Below are 23047 nucleotides of genomic sequence, written 5' to 3'. Positions count from 1 at the left end.
CCTGAGAAAAGAATAGAGGAGAACAGACTGCAGCATATCCATCACCCCCTCCTCCGACCCTCGGGAGTGATTTCTCACTTTCTCTCTCTCTAGTGAGCACACCTGCTCTGTGGCAGAAACTTGAAGAGAATATTTTTTAATTGCACAAATATATAAAAAATAATTTTCCATTTCTATGACTGCACCACCCTGCTATACTTTCTCCAGCTGTTACTACTCTGTTCACATACCAAGAAAGCGGTTACATCGGGCTGTTGGAAAAGTCATGATGCTTTTTTACATAGAAAAACAGAGAAAACGTGTCATGATTTTTTCAACAACCCAATATATGTATATTCACACACACATCCCAGAAGGCCCCCAGCTCAGATGTGGTAACACATGCCTCTAAGATGCTACTACTCAGAGGCTGAAGCCACATTAAGACCCAGGACTGGTGTTTCCTCCAAACATAGAGGCCAGGTATATTAGCAGGTGCCAGAAGACTGCAGCAGGAGGAACCCAACAGAATAAGATCCTGTCAACAATCAGTATTAATCTCCCACTCCCCTTGTCTCACACAAAAATAAACTTAAAAATACATATGTACACACATTATATTTATATGCACATAATCTGTAGATTTTTTGTATTTACACATTTCAACTCTATTTAGTTTACAAATTCCTTCATTTACATGGGACTGAGTAGCAGGAAGTATAATACTTAGCCTACAGTATTAGCACTTCAGTGTTGTGGTAGAAAGAATCTGATATGGCTCCCAGTGCTCACCACGTCCTATTATTAGTGCTCTTGTGTAATAACGTCCCCTGAGTGTCAGTGGAACCTGGTGATTTCTTCTAGTGAATACAGCTTAGCAAAAGGGATGATATATAAGTTGGCAATTATGCTATAAATGACTGACTTCAGTCTTGTTGGTTTCCTCTTATCCGCTCTTTCCTACTTGCCAATATCGTGAGACTTTACAGAGAGGGCCCTGTGGCAAGGAACAGAGGCAGGCATCCAGCCATGAGTTCATAAAATTGAATAGAACTGAGGCCTCAGTGCAACAGCCCATGAAAAACTAAATCCTGCCCAGGTAAGGGAGCGGAAGGGTATCTTTCTCAGCAGACCTCGAGCTGACTGCAGCCTTGAGAAAGAACCAGAGTCAGAGGACTCTGAGATTAAAAAAAAAAAAAAGTGTGTTAGTTTAAGTCATTAAGTGCTGAATATGCAGGAATTTTTTATATGTCAATTAACCAAAAAATACACATTTAAAAGGAATTGATTTATGAAGAGTTTTCCATGGCAGTACATCCTTTAAATTAGAAAATGCTTCCCTTCATTTTAATATATATAAAGTTATTTCTTTTACCAAAAAACAGAAAGACCTATAGTAGGAGTTTTGTATCTAGAATTACATTACTTTTAGACATGTCAAAGTAAAAATAAGCTTATTGCCACTTTCTAATGAGTTTGCCAAGGAAGCTAACCAAGCTCCCCTCAAAACAATTTTGGTTGTCAGTCTTAAACAATTTTGAAGACATTATATTTTATGACCTTCACATTTTCCCAAAGAGTGACTAAGTCTAAACAATAAAAGCCAAAACAACATTGAAAGTGAAAAATATTTAGTCTCATAAACATTTCCACATCAAAAAAGGTCTGATTACTCTGAAAAGGGTATTATGTGTTTCTGTAAACAGATTTGGTGTTACATGTTTGGTGTGCACGCCATATGATTCATTCAGTGCCATGGAAAGTTATTATATGTTTAGTAAATAACTCCCAGTTAAATTCCAAGTAATTGCTCATTGCAGGAAGTAGAGTGTCTAAGTCTAACATTTACCAAGATTATCATTTTTAAAAGTTGGTGTTTTTCTTGACAGCAGATGCTTATTGGTTTCCCAAATGTCACACACATTTGGAGGATGACTACGACATGAGGGGCACACAGAGCAAACCATGCCCATTTGAGCTGCAAAGTCTGGTCTCAAGTGCATCCTGCATAGGCAGGTCTTTGAGCCCAAAGAGCAGACCTGCTTATATATTTCTTAACATTTCATTATGAGTTCACGTATGGTAATTAGAAGGAGAGTCATTGTGGGGACAGCAGGTGGCATGGTGGTTAAGGCACTGGATGTTCCCACATGGCTGACCATGGTTCAAGTCCCGGACCTGGTGGCTTGCTTTCTCACTTTCCCTCTCTCTCTCTGTGTCTATCTCTGGTCAAATTAAAATAAATGAATGAATAAATATAAATAAATAAATAAATATGTTTTTTTTTAAAAAAGGAGAGTCATTGTAATGAATGTTTCTGGATGTCCTTCAAACCATGATAACCGAGAAGGAGCAGCATGGTACTTAATTCACCAAACACAGTGACTTGGTTGATACTTTGGGATACAAAAACCCATTTACAGTTTTATCTATGCTAGTGCTGTTATGTAGAAAAAGAAGTTTGGAGCCAGCAGGTAGTATAGTGGTAAAGGGGCTAGACTCCCACAAGGTTAACTGCAGTTTGAGACCCAGATTTGGTGGCTTGAAATTCACGCCAAGCGTGTGTGTCTGCCTGCCCAAGATCTGGAGAGGAGAATGAGAGAGAAGAGATTGCAGTGTGGTACGTGAGTATCCTATAGCAAATATGTCTCAAAAAAAAAAAAAACTTCATTTCACCAATCTATTTCCTAATTTGGAGATTTATATGATTCTCATGAGTCTTTTACAATTATTTTTAAAATATGTGTAGACCTGATTTGTTAATTTTCTTCCTTTTAGTAGACCTTCCTGAATGCAAGGATCCTGGCTCACATCCCAAGGTTTCCCTGTGCGCGCTGGATGCCCCACATGTGCCCATGATCTCGCTGGCTGGGCCTAAGATGGATCATGGCTTAAGGGCCTTGTTGGGAGTGCCTGCCTACCTCTCTGAGGGAACTAATGAATAAACAAACAAAAGCAATTTCCTCTCTGAACTGTACTAAAACAATATGAACTACACGGAGTAACTTCTCAGGGAGAGAAAGGAAATAACACAGGTGAAGCTGATTGTCGCATTTGGAGGAGAGAGAAAGCAGACCCAGTTTCAGAGTTTCCATGTATCACAGTGAGAAAAGCAGGACCTGTCACCTGACACTCCTAGTGCTCACTCCTGTGTTTCCATCCCCTTATCCAACACAGGCGTTAATGCGGAAATTCTGATGTCTGCATTTTCACGAATGGAGACTCCGAGGCCTAGAAAATTCATATAACTTGTCCAACATTACAGAGGCAGTTTTTCAGTTTAGAGAGAAACAGATTCTATTAGGTTGTTGGAAAAGTCATGACATATTTTCACATAGAAAAACTATATCATGACTTTTCAACAACCCAATGATTTAGTGGAAGAAACCAACTTGAACTTATAGGTTTTTTTTAATCTCTGACCCTATGAGCACATAAGATGCACAGATAAAATAGAACTGGAATTTGTAAATTTCATAAAATTTTAAAATTTATACGGTCAGCTCTGTGTCCTGGTGGTTAATGTGAACTGCATCCCACATGGCTGATTCTGGTTTCAGTCCTGGACCCAGAAGCGTTAGGACCATGCTGGGCACACGTAGGTACAGGCCCACAGTACTGAAAGGAGACAGAGATGGAGGGAGAAAGATGGAGGATCACAGATTATAGCAGGGCCATTCCCCAGGAGGGTTCTTTCTCCTCCTCCTCTATCTTTCTCTAGTGAGTATATGAACACATTGGCTTAAAAAAAAAAATAAAAAAATCTAATGCAGTACATTTAAAAAATAAATTGTTGCAAAAGTAGCAACAATTTCTGTAAAAATGTATACTTGTAAATATTTGCATTGAAGTCATCATCAATAAATAAATAAATATTTAGAGAGATTTTTGTTATAGGGTATGTGCACTTGCCAGAGAGATAGAGAATGGCAAAGTAAGAAATCACCACCCAGAGAAATGGTCATGCCACAATCCCTTCTCCTCCACTCTCTTCCTGGGATTTTGGGCATGCATGCACATGTGCCTGGCTTGATTCTCAAGCCACCAGGTCCAGGGCTTAAACTATGGTCGACTTTGTAGGAGTCCAACGCTCGAATCACCATGAAAACTGCTGGTCCCACCCATAAGTCCAAATTTAAAGTATCGACAAAGGAGTTATTTTAAGCCATTAATTTTCTTTTTGAGGTTACTAAAGTTTTTTTTCTTTTTTTTTTTTTGGAAGCTTTTGCCTCAGGGTGCATGCACTCATGAGAGAGAAAGAAAGAGAGAGAAAGACAGACAGACAGAAACATTGAAAGGGAAAGTGAGAAATCTTCACCCCAGGGGATGGCTATGCCACAATTCCTTCTCCTCTATTCTCCTAACAGAATCTTGGGCATGCACACACACCTCCCTGACATGATTTTCAAGTCACTGGGTCCAGGACTCGAATTGTGGCCAGCCATGTGGAAGTCCAATTATGTAACTGCTACGCCATCTGCTGGCCCTGGTTATTAAAGTATTTTAAAATCTATTTTGGAAGAAGTTAATTAGTACTCTACTACATTGATATAGCTAAGGAAACAAGCATATTTAGTAGCTTAGCAAATAATTTCCCTATGATCTACAAAAAATATATACATACAAGGCATATCTGGAGTTTAGCAAAACATTTGTAGAGATTCCTATGATATTAGAAATAACAGGAAGAAACTGCTGAAATATTAGATGCATTTGTTACTTAATTATCAAAGAATGATCAATAGTTGATCACTGACAACACTGTATAACATTTATAGATAGATACTAGAAAGGGAATCAAGACTTTGTTTTTCCAAATAAATTATTTTCTAAAGGTGCACACAAATGAAGATTTGTAAATTAAATAAATGCATCACATGCCATATTTTGAATAAAAAATAACAGAAGGGACCAGCAGATGGCATAGTGGTTCTGTTGATGGACTCCCACATGGCTGACCTTGGTTCAAGTTCCAGACCCAGCAGCTTCAAACTCACATTAGGCACATGTGCGTGTGTGCCCAAGATCCTGCGAGGAGAACAGAGGAGAAGGGATTGCACCTCTCAAGGATGATTTCCCGCTTTCCCTCTTACTGTCTTTGTCTCTCTCTGTCTCTCTGTCTCTTCTGCAAGTGCACACAACCTAAGGCAAACTCCCCAAAAAACACAAGAGAAGACTGAAACAATAAAGCAAAGCTAATAAGTTTAAATTCATGAAACACAGAAAATCCTATATGTGTGTAAAAGTCCACACAAATAGAGATCAGGAACATCTTGTGTTAATTTTGTTTTAAAGAAAAACAACTCAAGGGAACCAGCAGTTAGCGTAATGGCTATGTTGCTAGACTCCCACATAGTCGACTGCGGTTCACGTCCTGGACCCGGTGGCTTAGAACTCACGCCGGGCGTGTGTGCATGCGTGCCCAAGATCCCGAGAGGAGAATGGAGGAGAAGCGATTGTGGTGTGACCATCCCCCCTGGGGGGTGATTTCTCGCTTTCTGTCTCTCTGTCTCTCTCTGTCTGGCGAGCGCACGTGCCCTATAGCGTAAACCTCTCCAAAAAAAAAAAAAAAAAAAAAAACCTCAAGTATTTCTATTTAACTAAAAAACGTGATGTAAATCACCATCATGACGATACAGCCCCCAAACATCAAAGATAATCTACATTATCAGAAAAAATATGCAGAATAAGCATGACTTCTTTAAACCAAAACACTATGAAAATTCAGCATGTACTCCAACGTCAATTCAATATATGCTATTTTCCAAGGAGTGGCAATTAAAGTGAAAATCTTTGCAAAGAAGCATTCCATGCTTTGTCTTGGGAAAAAATAGTTAAAAATCTAGAAAGACTTCTCTTGTAACGTGATATATAATAACTATCTATCAGCTTAAAATAACAAGGGTCTCATACCAAACAATGGGTTCCAACATACTGAAGAAGAAAATAGAAAGGTATTAGATTTAAGGGGAAAAGCCTAAAATCTAGCAGTGTTTTTTGTTTGTTTATTTTCATTTATGATGTATTCTGAGGAATGTTTCCCAAAGTTGCCACTAGGGAACATCAATCTCATGAGTTGACTATGGATAAAGGGTTACAAGAGCAAATAGAAAACAGTACAGCACTTTCTCCAATCTGGAGATGTGAAACGTCCGTGGGTATGCTAATGGTCAGTGAGAGGAGTTTCATTAAAGAAGTCTGCTTAATTCTACTTACTGATTTTTCCCTGTTTTAAGCCATATCTTTTTTTAATAGCATTTCTGATAACATCCTAGGGTCTGTCTTCTATTAAATGTTCTTTTTTTGATAGAATTTTACACTGGGCTATGTGTTAGTTTATTGAGTCAATCTGCAGTTGTATCTTTGAGGATAAAAATAAGCCCTGTACTTTAAACATTCTTATGTATTAGAAATAACTTCACTGGACCAGCAGATGGCACAATGGTTATGTCACTGGACTCCCACCTAGTTGACCGCAGTTTGAGTTGCGGACCTGATGGCTTTAAACTCACACTGGGTGTGTGTACATATGTGCCCAAAATCCGAAGAAGAAACTGGAAGAGAAGGGACTGTGGCATGGCCATCCCCCTTGTGGGGTGGTAATTTCTCACTTTCTGTCTCTCTGGTGAGTGCACACATGCTATAGCAAAAATCTCCCTTAAAAAAAAAAAAAGAAAGAAAGAAAAAGAAAAAAAGAAATACAAACTTCGCAATTGTACTTTGCCAAAGAGATAACCAATATCTATCAGCTACCTTTGCTCTCTAAAAACGATGAGTTTCTTTTTTTTTTTTTGAAAGTATTTTTTTTTAGGGTATTTGCCATAGGGTTCATATATTCACCAGGAGAAGGGACTGTGGCATGGCCATCCCCCTTGTGGGGTGGTAATTTCTCACTTTCTGTCTCTCTGGTGAGTGCACACATGCTATAGCAAAAATCTCCCTTAAAAAAAAAAAAAGAAAGAAAGAAAAAGAAAAAAAGAAATACAAACTTCGCAATTGTACTTTGCCAAAGAGATAAGCAATATCTATCAGCTACCTTTGCTTCCTAAAAACGATGAGTTTCTTTTTCTTTTTTTTTTGAAAGTATTTTTTTTTAGGGTATTTGCCATAGGGTTCATATATTCACCAGAGAAAGAGATAGAGAGAAAAAGTAAGAAATCAAACCTCCCCCCAATCAGGATAGCCACACCACAGTCCTTTCTTTTCCATTCTCTTGGATTTGGGGCACACACACACACACACACACACAGCTAGTGTGATTTTCAAGCTGCTGGGTCTGGGACTCGAACTATAGTCGGCCACATGGAAGTACACCATCTTAACCACATCACCTGCTGGCCCTGAGAGACAGATGTTGAAGGCCTCACAAGGCTTGTCTCTTCCCCACATTTGATAGTGTAGTAGAGAGTAAGCTTATCAGATCTCAGCTCAAAATAATGAGGGTCTGATACCAAACAACGGGCTCCAACAGATTCTCCCTTTTCCAGTCAGAGTGTTTTTACAAGTACTGAGCTTTCATAACTATGCACTACACCCCACTCCATGAAGATGTCGAGTGTGCAGGGTGTGAGAACACTCCCCGCTAAGGTTGTCAGGTTTAACAAATAAAAACACAAGATGCATAGTTAAGTTTGTATTCAGATAACAAAGAATTATGAGCACAAGTATGTGTTATGTAATATTTGAGACATATTTACACTAAAAATTATTCCTAGTTTATCTGAAATTCAAATTTAACTGGGCATCCTATATCTCATATGGCAAACCTACCCTCTACCAGAAAGTCAGCCACAGTGCATGACATTCTTTTTCTCCTGGCCTAAGTCATGAGACAAAAACAGATCCAGGAATTTTATATGCTCTCCCATGTCTCTGCATTTCAGATTTGCTTCAATTCACTTTGGTTTATATGACAAGATGTGGCATTCAGTAGTGCATGTAAACAACTCCTCTGCATAACATAAGGAAAAGAACAAATTTATTTTTCCTACTCTAATAATCTGGAGTACAATCAAAATTTATTGAAGAGGAAACAGTCTTGACCAAGAACACAGACTTGATTTCTTAATTTTTAAATTTTTATTCATTGTCACAGGTCACAGGATGTGTGCTGACCATAGAGAGAAGGAGAAAGTAATACCCAATGGGGCATGGGTATACAATAATCCCTTGTTCTTCATTTCTCCATCCTGTAGTCATGTGCATGGTATGTTTATCAAGCAGCCAATGCTGGAATTTGAACCATGCAACCAGCCACATGGAACCTGGCTCCCATAACGACTAGGCTATGGAGCTAGTGCTAGACCTAATTTCTTACTCTAACTCTACCAGTTACGTATCTTCAGGAAAGTTTATTCATCTCTTTGGCCTTCATTGTCCTGACTTCAGTAGCCCTCACACACTAACATTTTAAAATTTCAGAATGCTAAGTAAACTAAAATTTGTCTTGTTCTTGATGACTAAAATGAAGAGAAAGCAAAGAAAACTACAACTTCCAAGTAAAAACAAACAGAAACAAGAATGTGGCATTTATACACATACACACACATACACTATGGACTGCCACTAATAAAAAATAATGAGACCTTGGCATTAGAAAGAAAGTGGATGACTATGGAAGATTTACTGATAAGTGAAGCAACCCAGACTATGGAAGAGAGGCACTGAATATCCCCACTTAAGTATATACCGAATTCCTGCATTTTATGGCAGAAACAGAAAGACTGGAAGATATAAATGCATGAAACACTATAAAGATACTAGACAGAGAGTAGGAGGGGAGTGGGAAATCAGGGAGGGTGAGAGAAAGGGAATTGATGGAAAAAAGAAACAAAACATCTTAAGAGACATAAACAAGGAAAATCATCTGTTGATAATAACATATGTTGATGACCTATTGTACGATAATATCTTTAACTGGACCAAGATACATTGCACTCATGCTGGGAAAACTCATTTTGCAAGCTGCTGCCATATACAGTGATTGGATGTATTTTTTATTTTAAATAAATAAATAAAATGAAAGGATTGGCTAAAAAAAATGTCCTTGTATTTAATTAAAATCCATTTGGTTCAAAAAGAAATGTTACCCACAGGCTAAAAATATATCTTGAATAATTTCACACATAATAGTTCTTATTTCTCAAGACTTATCCCTCCTGACCCAAGACCTAGCCAGGACAGGCTAATCACAAGCCATCTACATTTGAGCTCTGAGTGGCCCCTTTCAGGGACTAGGTTAACTGAAGATTTTCTGCCTAGACTTCACCCTTCTGAACCCAAGATCTAATCAGAATCTGTTGTACAAAAGGAGAAAAATGGTACTGCAGAGAGATTGCATGTTAACTCCTCCTAATACGCCTCTGAACACTCAGATTCAACTCTAAAGATTTAGGGAAAAAAACATAATCTATTAGACAACCAGAAACCACTGCAAAGGTACAAATAATAAGAGAAACCAAGAAAATATCTCTCCCTCAAGGGAAAAGAATAACTCCTCATCCTCTACAGACAAAAAAAAGGAACTCATGGAAATGTCAGATAATGAATTTAAAATATACATAGTGACAAAGCTAACAGAGATGCAAGAAAAGAGAGGCAATAAACTGCAGAAGATGCAAGAGGAAAGAGGTGAGTTCCAGGAGGTGAGGAAGTTCTTGCATGATCTGAAAAAGGAAATACACACCATAAATAAGAACAAAATGGAATTGTTAGAGATGAAAGCTGTAATACAGGAAATCAAAACCTCCCTTGAAAGTTGTAAAAGCAGAATCTCGACCACTGAAGACCCTCTGCCCAGACTTCACCCTCCTGCCCCGTGATCTAGCCAGGAACAAGGACAAGCTAGTCAGTAGTCATCTATATTTGAGTTACAAGTGGCTCCATTCAGGGATCTTGACCACTGAAGACCCTCTGCAGAGACTTTACCCTCCTGCTCCCCAGTCCAGCCAGGTGCCAGGATAAGCCAATCAGCAGCAATGTATATTTGAGTTACAAGTGGCCCCATTTAATTTTTTCACACAAAACCTGAAAGAATTTATCAATACCATATCAGCATTCTAAAAAGTGCTAAAGGGAGTGCTATACCAGGAAAACTAATTGGATACAGAAATAAGAGTACAAAAAACAACCAAGAGAATGGCCAGCCTAATGGTAGGGACAAGTCCATAGTCGAATGCTAACTTCCAGAGTTTATTTAAGGATTTTTGTCTTCTCTTGAACTGTTGATAGGTTCTACCACTTGAACTAAATCCTAACCTTTATCCTGGCTTTAAGTTCTAAGCAAATTTCTCTTAACATTTTTTGATTTTGATCTATTAAAACTAAAACATTTTTCTAAATTAAAAAAAATGCATTAAACATATCTATTATTGCCTACTTAATGACTGAAGTAAGCTATATAGTCCCAGTGAGATGCTACTTTATAGTATGTTCACTTTACTCACTGAAGTTTATGCCTAAAGTCAGACATGCTTCTTAAATATGTATATATTAGCTATGCTTAATATTGAAAGTCTTTAAATTAATTAAGATCTTTAGTAAATCAATAAAATGTGAAAAAATGGCATGGAAAACAACCGTATATACCAGAGACAGTGTGGAAGAGGGGGAGAAATTGGCAGAGGCTGAGAAGTAGGGAACTGGGGGGGCAAAATATATAAGAAGCAAGAAATAGAAAATTACTTGTTGATGATAACATGTGTGGTAATATCCTTTATTGAGTCAATATACAATGTATACTGGATAGAAAATCTCATTTTGTATACTGTATTGATGTATAGTAAATTACTGTAAATAAATACATTTAAAAATAAATAAATAATAACAATAACAAAATAAATATATAAAAGCATTCTAATCTCAAAAAAGAGAAAATATTAAAACAGAATAAATCATGCAGAAGACCAAATCTCAGATATAGAAGAGAGAACCTCTGACCTAGAAAAATTCACTAGAAAGATTGAGAAAATATCCCCCCAAAATGAGACTAATATATGAGTAATACTAGATACCATTCAACATGCAAACATCTGGATAACTGGTATCCCAGAAGGTGAAGAAACTAATAAGGGCATTGATAATCTACTCCAAGAAATCCTGGAAGAAAACATTCCAAACCTAGAGAGGCATTCAAAGTTCCAGACTGAAGAAATGCAAAGGACCCCACAAAGAATCAACTCAAGAAAATTTTCTCCAATGAACATCATAGCCAGATTGTCCAAAACCACAGAGACAAGATACTAAAATTGGCAAGAGAGAAACATCAAGTTACTTTCAAAGGATATCCCATTAGGTTAACATTAGACCTCTCTTCAGAAACAATGCAAGCAAGGAAAGAATGGGAAAATATATTCAAAGTGGTAAGTGAAAAACAGTTTCAACCAAGAATACCATACCCAGCATGATTATCCTTCATATGAGAAGAGAAAACAATCTCAGATAAACAAAACATGAAAGAATTTACCAATACCAAATCAGCTCTCCAAGAATTTCTGAAGTGAGTGCCAAACCAGGAAAACTAAAGTCAGACACACAGAAATATGACTACGAAAAACAACCAAGAGAATGGTCAACTTAATGGTAGGAACAAGTCCAGAAAGATCAATAATAACATTGAATGTTAACTTCCAGAACTCAAACAGAAAGTTCAGACTACAGTAAAACTGAAAATTCAACAGAAGAGAGATTAATTACATGAGACTAAACTGGTGAAATAGAATTGTATGGCCTTTTACTAAAACATTATTGATTTTCTTCTATGCTTTGTTTTTCAGATTTAAAGATTTTTGTCTTCTCTTGAACTGTTGATAGGTTCATCTACCTACTGTTTAAATTAAATCCCAACCTTTTTTCCGGCTTTAAGTCTTAAACAAATTTCTCTTAACTTTTTTTATTTTGATTTATTAAAACTAAAACTGTTTTTTAATTAAAAAATTCATTTAAAAAATACCATTTGATGACTGCAGTAAGTTATATAGCCCCAGCTAGGTGCTACTTTATAGTATGTTCATTCTACTCACTGAGGTTTACGGCTAAAGTCGGACATGTGTTCATCGATATGTACATATCAGCTGCACTTGCTACTGAAAGTATTTAGATTAATTAAGGTCTTTTGTGAATCAATAAAATGTGGAAATCATTGTTTTTGAAGGAGAAAGAAGAAAGAAAATAAGACTTTGTAAAGTCATCTTAATCGTGAAATTGTTTCGATTTTGTTTGGGTCTTTTAGAATTTTGGTTTTGTGTGTGTGTGTCTGTATTTTCAGTTGTTTTTGTTTAAGGTTTTTGCCATAGGGCACATGTGCTTGCTGGAGAGAGACAGAGACAGAGAGAGGGAAAGTGAGAGATTATCCCCAGCAGGGATGGCCACACCATAATTTCTTCTCCTCCAGTCTCCTCTCAGGATTTTGGGTGTCCATGTATACCTGTCTGGCGTGATTTTCAAGCTGCTGTGTTCAAGACTTGAAGCATGGTCAGCTATGCGGAATACATCACCTTAAATACCACGCTACCTGCTGGCAATCTATTGGCTCAGATTTTGTTTGTTTTTAAATAGTTCTTAACTGGCATGTGATAGTTGTATATATTCATGGGGTACAGTATGATATTTTTCAGTACATGCATATAATATGGAATAATTTATAATAGTAAACATGCGTCACCTCTAAAAAAAAAATAGTCCTCATTTCTCACACATATGTAACTTTAAGTACCTTATATTCCCTGGATAGTCAGTACCAAATCGCTTTTATTCCAGACTACCAAAAACATGGTGGACTATTTATTTTGCTAAATATTCCTATGTAGTATCTACAAGAAACTATAAAGTAGTCATATGTCAGATGAAAGTTATCTATATACAAAGGACAAATTTCCTTTCTCTCATAAATTATCTAAACACTTTGTTATAAAAAGCACTCTCTACACAAAGAACCTATAATGCTTGCTCATTTTGCCTTTAGTTTAACTCACTGCTGCTATTAAAGGCAGTGACAATAAACATATTTCTCTCAGTAAGTGTCATGTTCTCTTATAATCTGAATGCCAGACATTGTTTTCAAGTGATTAAAAGTCACATTAGGGAAGAAAAAAACATGTGACTATTAATACCTTTAACATAAAATAAGCAATTTCAGAGGATAGAATCATGGCTTTACAATGCTGACAGTTAAGAGATAAATACAATATTATTATTTATCTGAAATGTTATCTTAACAGGACATTCTATACTGTTATTTGCTAAATCAAGCAACCCTATGTAATTTACCTAACATTGTGGAGGGCACTGCATACGGAAGTTATCTTGAGCTATCCCATCTTGAGCTATCCACCATCTTGGAAACCATTAAGTTTCACTTCCTCACTGAGCACACCGGTTCTCAGAAATCATGTGACCAACTGTTCTCCCTGTGGGGCCGTTGGGTTTCTAGGCAATGGGAAAGATCCACCCACACCAATGATTGGGTCATGCTATTCTATCTCATTTGCATTTCCGGCAACCAATCAATGCCCACCAGCCTGTATATAACTCGACATTCTTCCTCAATAAAGAAGACTTGATCAGCACCCCGTCTTGTCTCCACTCTGTGTGTCTGTGTGTTTGTCCCTTCTCTCACTCCGTCCCCCAGGAAACTGCTCAACTGTCCTACAGACCGGGACATAGTATGAAACATTTGATAATATATATCTTTTTATTTTAAGTAAAAGACTAGTTTTGATTGTTTTTCTCTTCTCCAGGTTCCACCTCTCAAAAGGTTCTAACTACCACAAGCACATAAACAAATGAATCATTTTCCAGCCAATGTTTTATCATAAATATCCCTTTGATTTTAACAAAATCAGGTTCCCATTAGTAAAATTGTAGTCTACAAAGCATATATTCTGAAGATTTCAACATTTTACCTACCTGTGAGCAACAAATGAGAAGGCCGCATAATAAAATATTTCTTTCTTTCACTTTCTTTGCCAATTCCCTAATTTGCAGTAGCTTTTCCATTGTCTGACAGAGAGGTGTTAATTCAAAATCAAGAAAATGCACCTGCAAAATACAAGAGGTGGTAGTAAGAAAATCATTTCATTCAAAATTTTCCTGGAAAAAAAAATTAAAAAGCTCAAAACACAAACAATATTGCAATTATATTTAGGAACATTAATTTCTAGTCATTTTCAAGCTGTACATATTCACTGAGGTCAATACATCTTTTATTATAAATACAGATATCATAAACGCTCTTGAAAACACATTTGAGAAGCAAAATGTTAATATTCTAATTTACGTTAGAGTTAAATGCATACATATGATTTCCCCAGTTCATTCAACTTATAATTTGTAACTAGGCTAGATAGAAATATAAACTAGATTACATATATGCTAATAATTTAACAATACAAAAGTAATTCAAATGGAATCATCTAATTAAGTAGATAAAGATTTTTAGAAGAATCCCTTTAAAAGCAACTAGTAAGTATTTCTAAGAAATAATTATGTATTGCTTAAAGTAAATCCTTAGGGCTTTTATACAGAATAATGTTTTAGTAGTATTATGTTTTTCTTGAAAATAATCAAATAATCTTTTTAAAAATATTACTTTTTATTTAAATTGCAAGGATTTCAGGGTGATCTTTCCTCATTTCCCCAAATTATTAATGTTTTGTGATATTGTGGGATTTTTTGCTTTATAATCAGTATATTAAGGAGACATTCATACATCTCAAGAATTGCTTAAATTCTGTTAATCCAGATTTAAGCATGTGAACATTTTTTACTTTAAAACATACAATTAAAGCTACTCCTCAATATCTGCTATACCACCAATATCGAATTACAGTTAATTTGGAGCATAGGTTACATGATTTAAAGTAAACCTGTAATACCTAACAAACAGCTTTCTATATCACACATGCAGATAAATTACTTATCCATATAATTGTTTTACTTTGCAAGTTACCCAGCTCCAGAAATCACTACTTAGGGGCTTTTCATGGTCCAAAAAGAAGAGGTGTGGGAGTAACCAGGATTGGTCACATATACATACATACATACATACATACACACACACACATACACATACATATAATTTTTAAAAATATGTATATACAAAAAAGATGACACAGCAGAAGGGAATTCAATTCTAGTGTTAGCCCTCAAGAAGCAGCACATCATGATAAACCCATTCTTTAGAAAGGTATGATAGAAATGATACCTTTGGTTTATTATGCCATCCATCTTCAAGTTGAGGCAACAGAATAAATGCAGAGGCATCACCACAAGTCCCACTTAATACAATTAACTATGCAGACCAACAGACATTTTCCTACAAATTGCTTTTTCTCCTTTTGCTTACTAGTTAAATACAGGATTTAAATTTCATAACTTGACAATGAGGGGTCATACACTGAAGTTAATACATGTATCTAGCATTTCGGTCTAAGCTCATCCATGTACATAGCTGAAATCAATTACAAGGAAGGCCTGACAAATGCCAGGGAAACATTATAGTCTTTACAGCTATTAAAACTACATCTTGCGGGACCAGCAGTTAGCGTAATGGCTTTGTCTCTGGACTCCCATGTAGTCGACCGCGGTTCGCGTCCCGGACGCAGTGGCTTAAAACTCATGCCCAGCACGTGTGCGTGAGTGCCCAAGATCCCGAGAGGAGAACGGAGGAGAAGAGATTGCGGTGTGGCCATTCCCCCTGGGGGGGTGATTTCTCACTTTCTGTCTCTCTGTCTCTCTCTGTCTGTCTGGTGAGTGCACGTGCCCTATAGCAAAAACCTCTCCAAAAAAAAAAAAAAAACTACATCTTGCACACTGAAATCATCATACATACAGGGAAAATCAGAGTTTTTATATTTGCATTTTTTCTTTATTTAAGTTTTAAAACATTACTATCGATGAATATTAAAACAAAAACAATAGCAAGTAGTAAGCATATTATGATTATAGTCCTTCATTCATTCACTACTGCATATAAAATGCCAGTGGTGAGCGTTATGTCCTGGCCCTAATAAGAGATTTGACACTGAACACCACCTCAGGGTGATTTACATATGCTTTACATATGATTTACATATGCTCATATGCTTCTCCATTGTAATGGCTTCATCTTTCCTGATTTGGATCAAAGTCCACCAGTTCTAGTTGGCCCATTTCATCAGTCTTTTCTGCTTCCATCCTCTCAGGTGGAAATTTTTCCAGTAAAGAGAGTTTATCAGGAGACAGAAAGCCATTCTCAGGGAAGTTTACCTTAAATTTGGTGATTAGGTGACCATTTTCATATAGTCTACGATAAATTGCCTGCCTCCCTTTAACATACACTTGATATTACCATGCTTGACGATCTGACCTGGATGAGAGCTGATGACAATGCTATGCTTGTTAAGAGTATAAATTGGCTTTTGGAAGCCACATAATGCTTCAGGCAGCTGTATGTCCATACAGATCCAAAGATCTTCTCATTGAGTAAAAACAGAATGATCTTTTTGATCTAGTACTATGATAATATCTCCTGGCTCCAGTCCTGGTTCTTGGTCTCCTTCACCGTGGAATGTTATCTACTGGCCATCTTCCATGCCTTTGTCAATATGAGTTTGCAGAATCATCTTCTCTAGAACTATCTTCCTTCCATTACAACTTTCACATCTATTTTTAGGACTGATCCATTCCCCATGGCCTTGGCATTCCATGTATACAGATGGAATTTGTCTGATGAATTCTTATTTGCATTCCAGTACCTCAACATTTGGGATAGCATTCTACTGCTCCTTTCTTAACACCTCAGCCTTCACATTTGTCACAAATCACATTCTTTTGCAGAGCCAATTTCTTGTTGCACCATTATATAAATCTTCTTAGTTTACTGACTGCTGATGTACAACATTTTCACCTCTTCTTTCTCTCTGCATCCTTCCTCCTCCTCCAAAAAACATATCAAAGATGTCCATTGGGGAGCCCAAACCACCACCTGCTCCACCCTCTTTAATTGCCTGCTCTCCTCCTTTGTCATATAAATCCCTTTTCTTCACATCAGAGAGAACTTCAAAAGCTTGAGAAATCTGTTTAAACTTCTCACCTTCATTTGGATTCTTGTCAGTGTGCTACTTCAAGACCAGTTTCCTATAAGCCTTCTTCAGTTCTTCTTGGGTGACATTGGGTTTGACCCCCAAAATATCATAGCAAGTGGTTTCTTTCACCATTTTCTGCAGCCAGTGAGTGGGCTGAGGCTGGAGTGGGGAGTGGGAAAGTGTGCACAGCTGTCGATATTGTTTGTTTCTTATGGGACATTAAAGATCTAAATAATAGCCTCGAAAGAAACAACGTAAATGTAAATGCATACAGAATAAACACTCATAAATGTGCCTTCTTTTACATATCACTTTTTTTAAAGATTCACTTTAGTTATTATTAGTATTATTATTTTAATTCATGATCAAAAGAAAGAAAATGAGAAAGCAAGCCATCAGGTCCAGGACTCGAATCCTGATCGGATATGTGGGAGTCCAGAGCTATAACACCACAGAACTTGCTGGCCCCTCCAATATCAAATTTTGTAAACCTTTTAAGAATTATAAATTTACCAATTAAATGTACTTACTAACTAGAAGGTTCAAAATATGTCCCAGCCTTACATTCTCATATTAATCCCTTCCCTTCTCTCTGCTCCCCTACATGGAAATACACTCTATAGAAAATATACAACATCTTTCTCTGCACTTTCTGTAACACATGGGAATGGGTTTGATTTTTTTTTTCTATAGAATGCATGCACTCATGAGAAAGACAGATGAAGAGTGAGAAATTGAGAAATGATCCCCCAAGAGGGATGGCCATGCCACAATCCCTTCTCTTCCAATCTCCTTGAAATTTTGGGCATGCACACATGCCAAGCATGATTCAAGCCACCAGGTCTGACACTCAAACCATGCAGTCATGTGGGATCTATCACCTTAACTTCCATATCACCTGCTGGCCCCAGGAATGATTTTTTAAATTATCATATTGCATTCTGCTTTTCCAGGGTAAAATACTTATATAACATCATTTTTAAAAGAGAATTACATGATTCCGTATCATAGATATTAATTTAGTAGATATTTAATCGCTATTTCTTAGAACTTTTTTCATTGAACACATACACATATAAACACAGCTACTTTCTCCTAAAATTTGAGATGACAATAAAGACTATAAAATTTCCAGTCCAGAATGAAACCAAAAGAGTAGACAAAGGAAGAAAAGTCCTGTACTCAGTAATAGCAAAAAGTAAAAATTTTAGGTTTTTCTATCTGCTAAATAACTGAAGAAAAGACAATGTAATTCTGTGACCTTGAGCTCACCTTCTCCTATTCCCTGAGGATTCATAAAAATGAAATTTCAGCCTCTTTCCCCAGGCAAAGTTGCTTATGGTATTCCCTGAGGATTCATAAAAATGAAATTTCAGCTGTTTTCCCAGGCAAAGTTGCTTATGGTAAAAGTAAACCCCAGCCTGGAGAATCATAGCTAGACTGGAAGAACTGTGAATGAACTGTGCACACTAGACCTTCCTTCAGTGCAGCTGAACTTCTAACTGAGTCTTCTCCTAGCTGGGAACTGGACCCTAAATGTCCACAAGTTGGTGAAAGACATGTTGGTCCCTATTTGTACCTTGAGCCTTGTAAGAAAATGGCTTGCACATCACCTCCGGTGATCCCCCATCTCCCTTAAAGCTGCAGAGGAGCAGGGGATGGAGGGAAGCAGCCCCCAAACAGATGTCGGGTGGTGAGCTGAAGAGGCACAGCCATTTCTGCACCACCTTTCATCCTGTGCTGTATTTTTTCTTTTTTTTTTCTTTTTTTTTTTTTTTGGCCTATGCTACATTTTCTTTTTAATTTATTTTAAAATGTTTGTTACATTCAATGACTGCATACCATTACAGGATACCAAATTGAATTTCCCATCATGAATACACTGCCTATTGGTTCAGTCAAAGAAATTACCATACATGTCATCATCAACAGATCATTTTCCATTTTTGTGTCCCTTAAATGTTCTGCTTCTTTCTTTTACTCTTCAGTCATTCCCTCTCATCTTACTCTTTTACAAAAAATCAATACCATAAGGCTTCTACTCTTAGGCATTTGAAATACTTAGCTTAACCTAAATTACTAGTGAGCTTGCCAACAAAAAGACTCATTGCTCAAACACAAGTTGATTTCAGAAAAAGCCATCAAAAGAAGACCCTCCAGCAGAGGAGGAGAGCCAGGACACACTGCTGCTATAAAATCTGCTCCTGGCCTGTACTGCACGATAACTACAACTCCCCACACCAGCTGGACTGGGGAACAACATTGCTATTTGGTGCTAAAAATCCCAAAGTGCTATTTAATGAAAAAACTGTGTAATTACCTACACTAGAAACCATGAGATTCCAGGGGATACCATGCCCCTCAAAGGTTATCTGAATGTAGAACCTTGGAGTTCTGCAATGCACAGCCTAGACAACATTATTGCTGGCCTACTTAAATATGTAAAAAGCAATTGCAGCTTTGGACAGTGAATTTTAAATCATTATAATTAGGCTCAAACACATCTTCATTCATCAGAATAGGAACCATTACAATCAACACATTTTTGCCAATGAGAAATAACTTTGTTTATTACTGTAGGGTAAAAATTTGTGCTTGGGATTCAACAAACTCTTGGAAAGTATCTTCTGCCTCCTGCTGGTTGAGAAAGCTTTTTCCCTGCAAAAAGTTGCTGAGATGCTTGAAGAAGTGGTAGTCAGTTGTTGAGAGATCAGATGAATATGATGGATGAGGCAAAATTTAGTTGCCCAGTTCGTTCAACATTTGAAGTGTTGGTTGTGCAATGAGTGGTCAGACACTGTCACAGGAAAACAGGACCCTTTCAGCTGACCAATGTTGGCTGCAGGCGTTGGATGTCACCGATTTGCTGAGCATACTTCTCATATGTGATAGTTTCACCAGAATTCAGAAAGCTGAATTGGATCAGACCCCACCAAATAGTGACCATGACCTTTGTGGGGGGCACATTTGGCTTTGGGAAATACATTAGAGCTTCCTGTTTGTCCAACCACTGAGCTGGTTGTGCCCATTTGTCATATAAAATACACTTTTCATCACAGGTCACAATTCAATTGAGAAATGGTTCGTCGTTACAAAAGAAGAAAAGCAGACAACACTTCCAAATCACAATCTTTTTTTTTTTGGCCAGTTCATGAGGCATCCACTTATCTATCAAGTTTTTTCACCTTCCCAATTTGCTTCAACTGCCCAACAACTATAGAATGGTCAACGATAAGTTCTTCAGCAACTTCTTGAATAGTTTTAAGAAGATCAGCTTTGATGATTGCTCTCAATTGATCGTTGTTAACTTCTGGTGGCCAGCCACTGTGCTGCTCATCTTCAAGGGTCTCCTCTCCTTTGCAAAATTTCTTGAATCACCACTGAACTGTATATTGGTTAGCATTTCCTAGGCCAAATGTGCTGTTGATGTTGCAAGTTGTCTCCACTGCTTTATAATTTATTTTGAACTCAAGTAAGAAAATTGCTCAAACTTGCCTTTTGTCTAACACCATTTCCTTAGTATAAGAGTTTCTAGAGATCCCATGACTCAAGAAATGTCTAAAGAGGGATTGAAAGATTTTCACTTCAGCTATATATCCATAGGATTCAGCACAGCCTACTTTCTTGGAGCAAAAGTTAATGATACATAAAGAAATGAGTAGGACAATGCTGTTTACCACAGATTTCATGGGCTAAAGAAATGGTACATAGGGACCAGCAGTTGGCATGATGGCTATGTCGCTTGACTCCCATGTAGTCGACCGCGGTTCAAGTCCTGGATCCGGTGGCTTAAACTCACGCCGGGTGCGTGTGCATGCGTGCCCAAGATCCCAAGAGGAGAATGGAGGAGAAAGGATTGTGGCGTGGCCATCCCCCCTGGGGGAGGGGTGATTTCTCGCTTTCTGTCTCTCTGTTTCTCTCTGTCTTTCTGGCGAGCGCACACACCCTATAGCGAAAAATCCTCTCCAAAAAAAAAAAAAGGTACATAAAAGTGAATTACAGGCAAGCTATTAATACTTCTACAAACTACTTCATTTCTATTTTATTACATCAAAGCAAATACTTAAAGCATAGGGAAACCTTAAGTAGCAAGACAGGAAAACTATGAAAGGTTCTTCTTGTGAATACTTACTACATACAGAATACTGTGCTAGTTACAATCAATGTCTAAAGAAACTCAGATACTGGTCTTGACCTTATGAAATATATAATAATCATTTAATAACATTCAAGTGTGAAGAAGTAGAATGTATCTCAAAACTTTTTCACCAAATGCAAAGGCCTGATGATATGAAAAACTGAAGATGTCTATTAGATGATCTTGCTATTACCATGAAACTTAAGCATAGACTTTACATACTGCTACCAATTTTGAACGTCTAAAACACATCAACTACTTACAAGTCCCAGAGGAAAAAAAAATTCAGTTGGTACAAAAATAAAATCTATTTTTTTTTTCAGAGAGTTTTTTTTTCACTATAGGGCGCATGTGCTCGCCAGACAGACAGAGAGAAACAGAGAGACAGAAAGTGAGAAATCACCCCCGAGGGGGGATGGCCATGCCACAATCCCTTCTCCTCCATTCTCCTCTCGGGATCTTGGGCACACACGCACACGCGCCCAGCATGAGTTTTAAGCTACCGGGTCCGGGACGTGAACTGTGGTCGACTACGTGGGAGTCCAGTGACATAGCCATTATGCTAACTACTGGTCCCAAAAATAAAATAAATTTTGAAAAGCAGAATATGTTTATAAAACAACAGTAGAGTAAAATGATCATGATAACTCAAGAGAAATACAATTTTTGCCTTAATAAAACAAACTTTCAGGTTGGACAGGCTCGCATCCAAATGTAGCAGAAGATTTCATCTAGGTTAATTCTCCTGATTTGCCATAGCTATATCCAGTAGACACTTTATCTACTTTTGCACTGTTCACTAATTCATTACATGGAAATTAAAATAAAACAATATTTCTCATTTAGCATGATACTTCAGTTCTTTTTCAAGCATACATTTAAAAAGACAATCTTTTACTCTACAAAAAAAGAGTATCTAAATTCATTTTGAGGTAGAATTTCAGTAAATGGTAGCAAATTGATTGGTATAAACTGGTAAACTACTTATGCATTTGACATATGGAAAGGTCCTTGGGCTTTGGGGGTGGGCAATGTTTCTGGCACTTGGAGGTTGGAATAAGCTCCCCTGTGCTTCCTACCTTTCTTTTTCTTTTTCTTTTCTTTTTTTTTTTTTTGAGAGGTTTTTGCTACAGAGCGCGTGTGCTCGCCAGAAAGACAGAGAGACAGAAAGATAGAAAGCGAGAAATCATCCCCAGGGGGATAGCCGCGCCACAACCCCTTCTCCTCTGTTCTCCTCTTGGGTTCTTGGGCACGCACACACATGCCTGGTGTGAGTTTAAGCCACCAGGGTCCGGGACTCAAACCACAGTTGACTACATGGGAGTTCAGCGACATAGCCATGATGCTAACTGCTAGTCCCCCTTTCCTATATCCAGTTCTACACATGTTTTATATTCCTCTGGCAACTATTTAATACATTCCTGATCCCATACAAAACTCAATTAATTTCATTATATTTTAAAATGTGATTATCACTTGTCTACAAGAACAGGTGCATGAATTAAAGGACTATAAATACCAGACACAATATACTTTAAAATTCCATACTTATGGGGTTAGCAGATGGCATAGTAGTTACGTCGCCAGATTCACATGGCTAACTGCGGTTCAAGTCCCAGAACCAGTGTCTTGAAAGTCACCCAGGTGCAAGTACGTGAGTGCCCAAGATATGCGAAGGGGAGAGGAGAAGAAGGAACTGTGGCATGGCCATCCTTCAACCCCCAGGGGGTGATTTCTCACTTTCCCTCTCACTGTCTTTGTCCCGTTCTCTCCCCGCTGAGCACATGTACCCTAAAGCAAAAACTTCTTAAAATAAAAAATAGTCTCATTTTAATGTCCTTGTTTATAGGAAGACTTGAGAAGAGCG

At 37.4% G+C, this 23047-nt stretch overlaps 1 protein-coding gene across 2 annotated transcripts in view; it reads right to left on the bottom strand.

The window, feature by feature from the left end:
- Nucleotides 1-23047, bottom strand: part of CRPPA (CDP-L-ribitol pyrophosphorylase A) — a 359812-nt gene that overhangs the window by 127935 nt on the left and 208830 nt on the right. For both annotated transcript variants that reach the window (XM_027768352.1, XM_014584235.2), the window contains exon 9: nt 13885-14016. In XM_027768352.1, the coding sequence (XP_027624153.1) occupies nt 13885-14016 (132 nt within the window). The remainder of the gene's footprint in view (nt 1-13884; nt 14017-23047) is intronic.

The sequence above is a fragment of the Tupaia chinensis genome, unplaced genomic scaffold (assembly GCF_000334495.1).
Source record: "Tupaia chinensis unplaced genomic scaffold, TupChi_1.0 Scaffold145916_1, whole genome shotgun sequence".
Classification (NCBI taxonomy): Eukaryota; Metazoa; Chordata; class Mammalia; order Scandentia; family Tupaiidae; genus Tupaia; species Tupaia belangeri.
The sequence above is the reverse complement of the archived record's forward strand: the minus strand, read 5'-3'. Positions and strand labels throughout refer to the sequence as shown.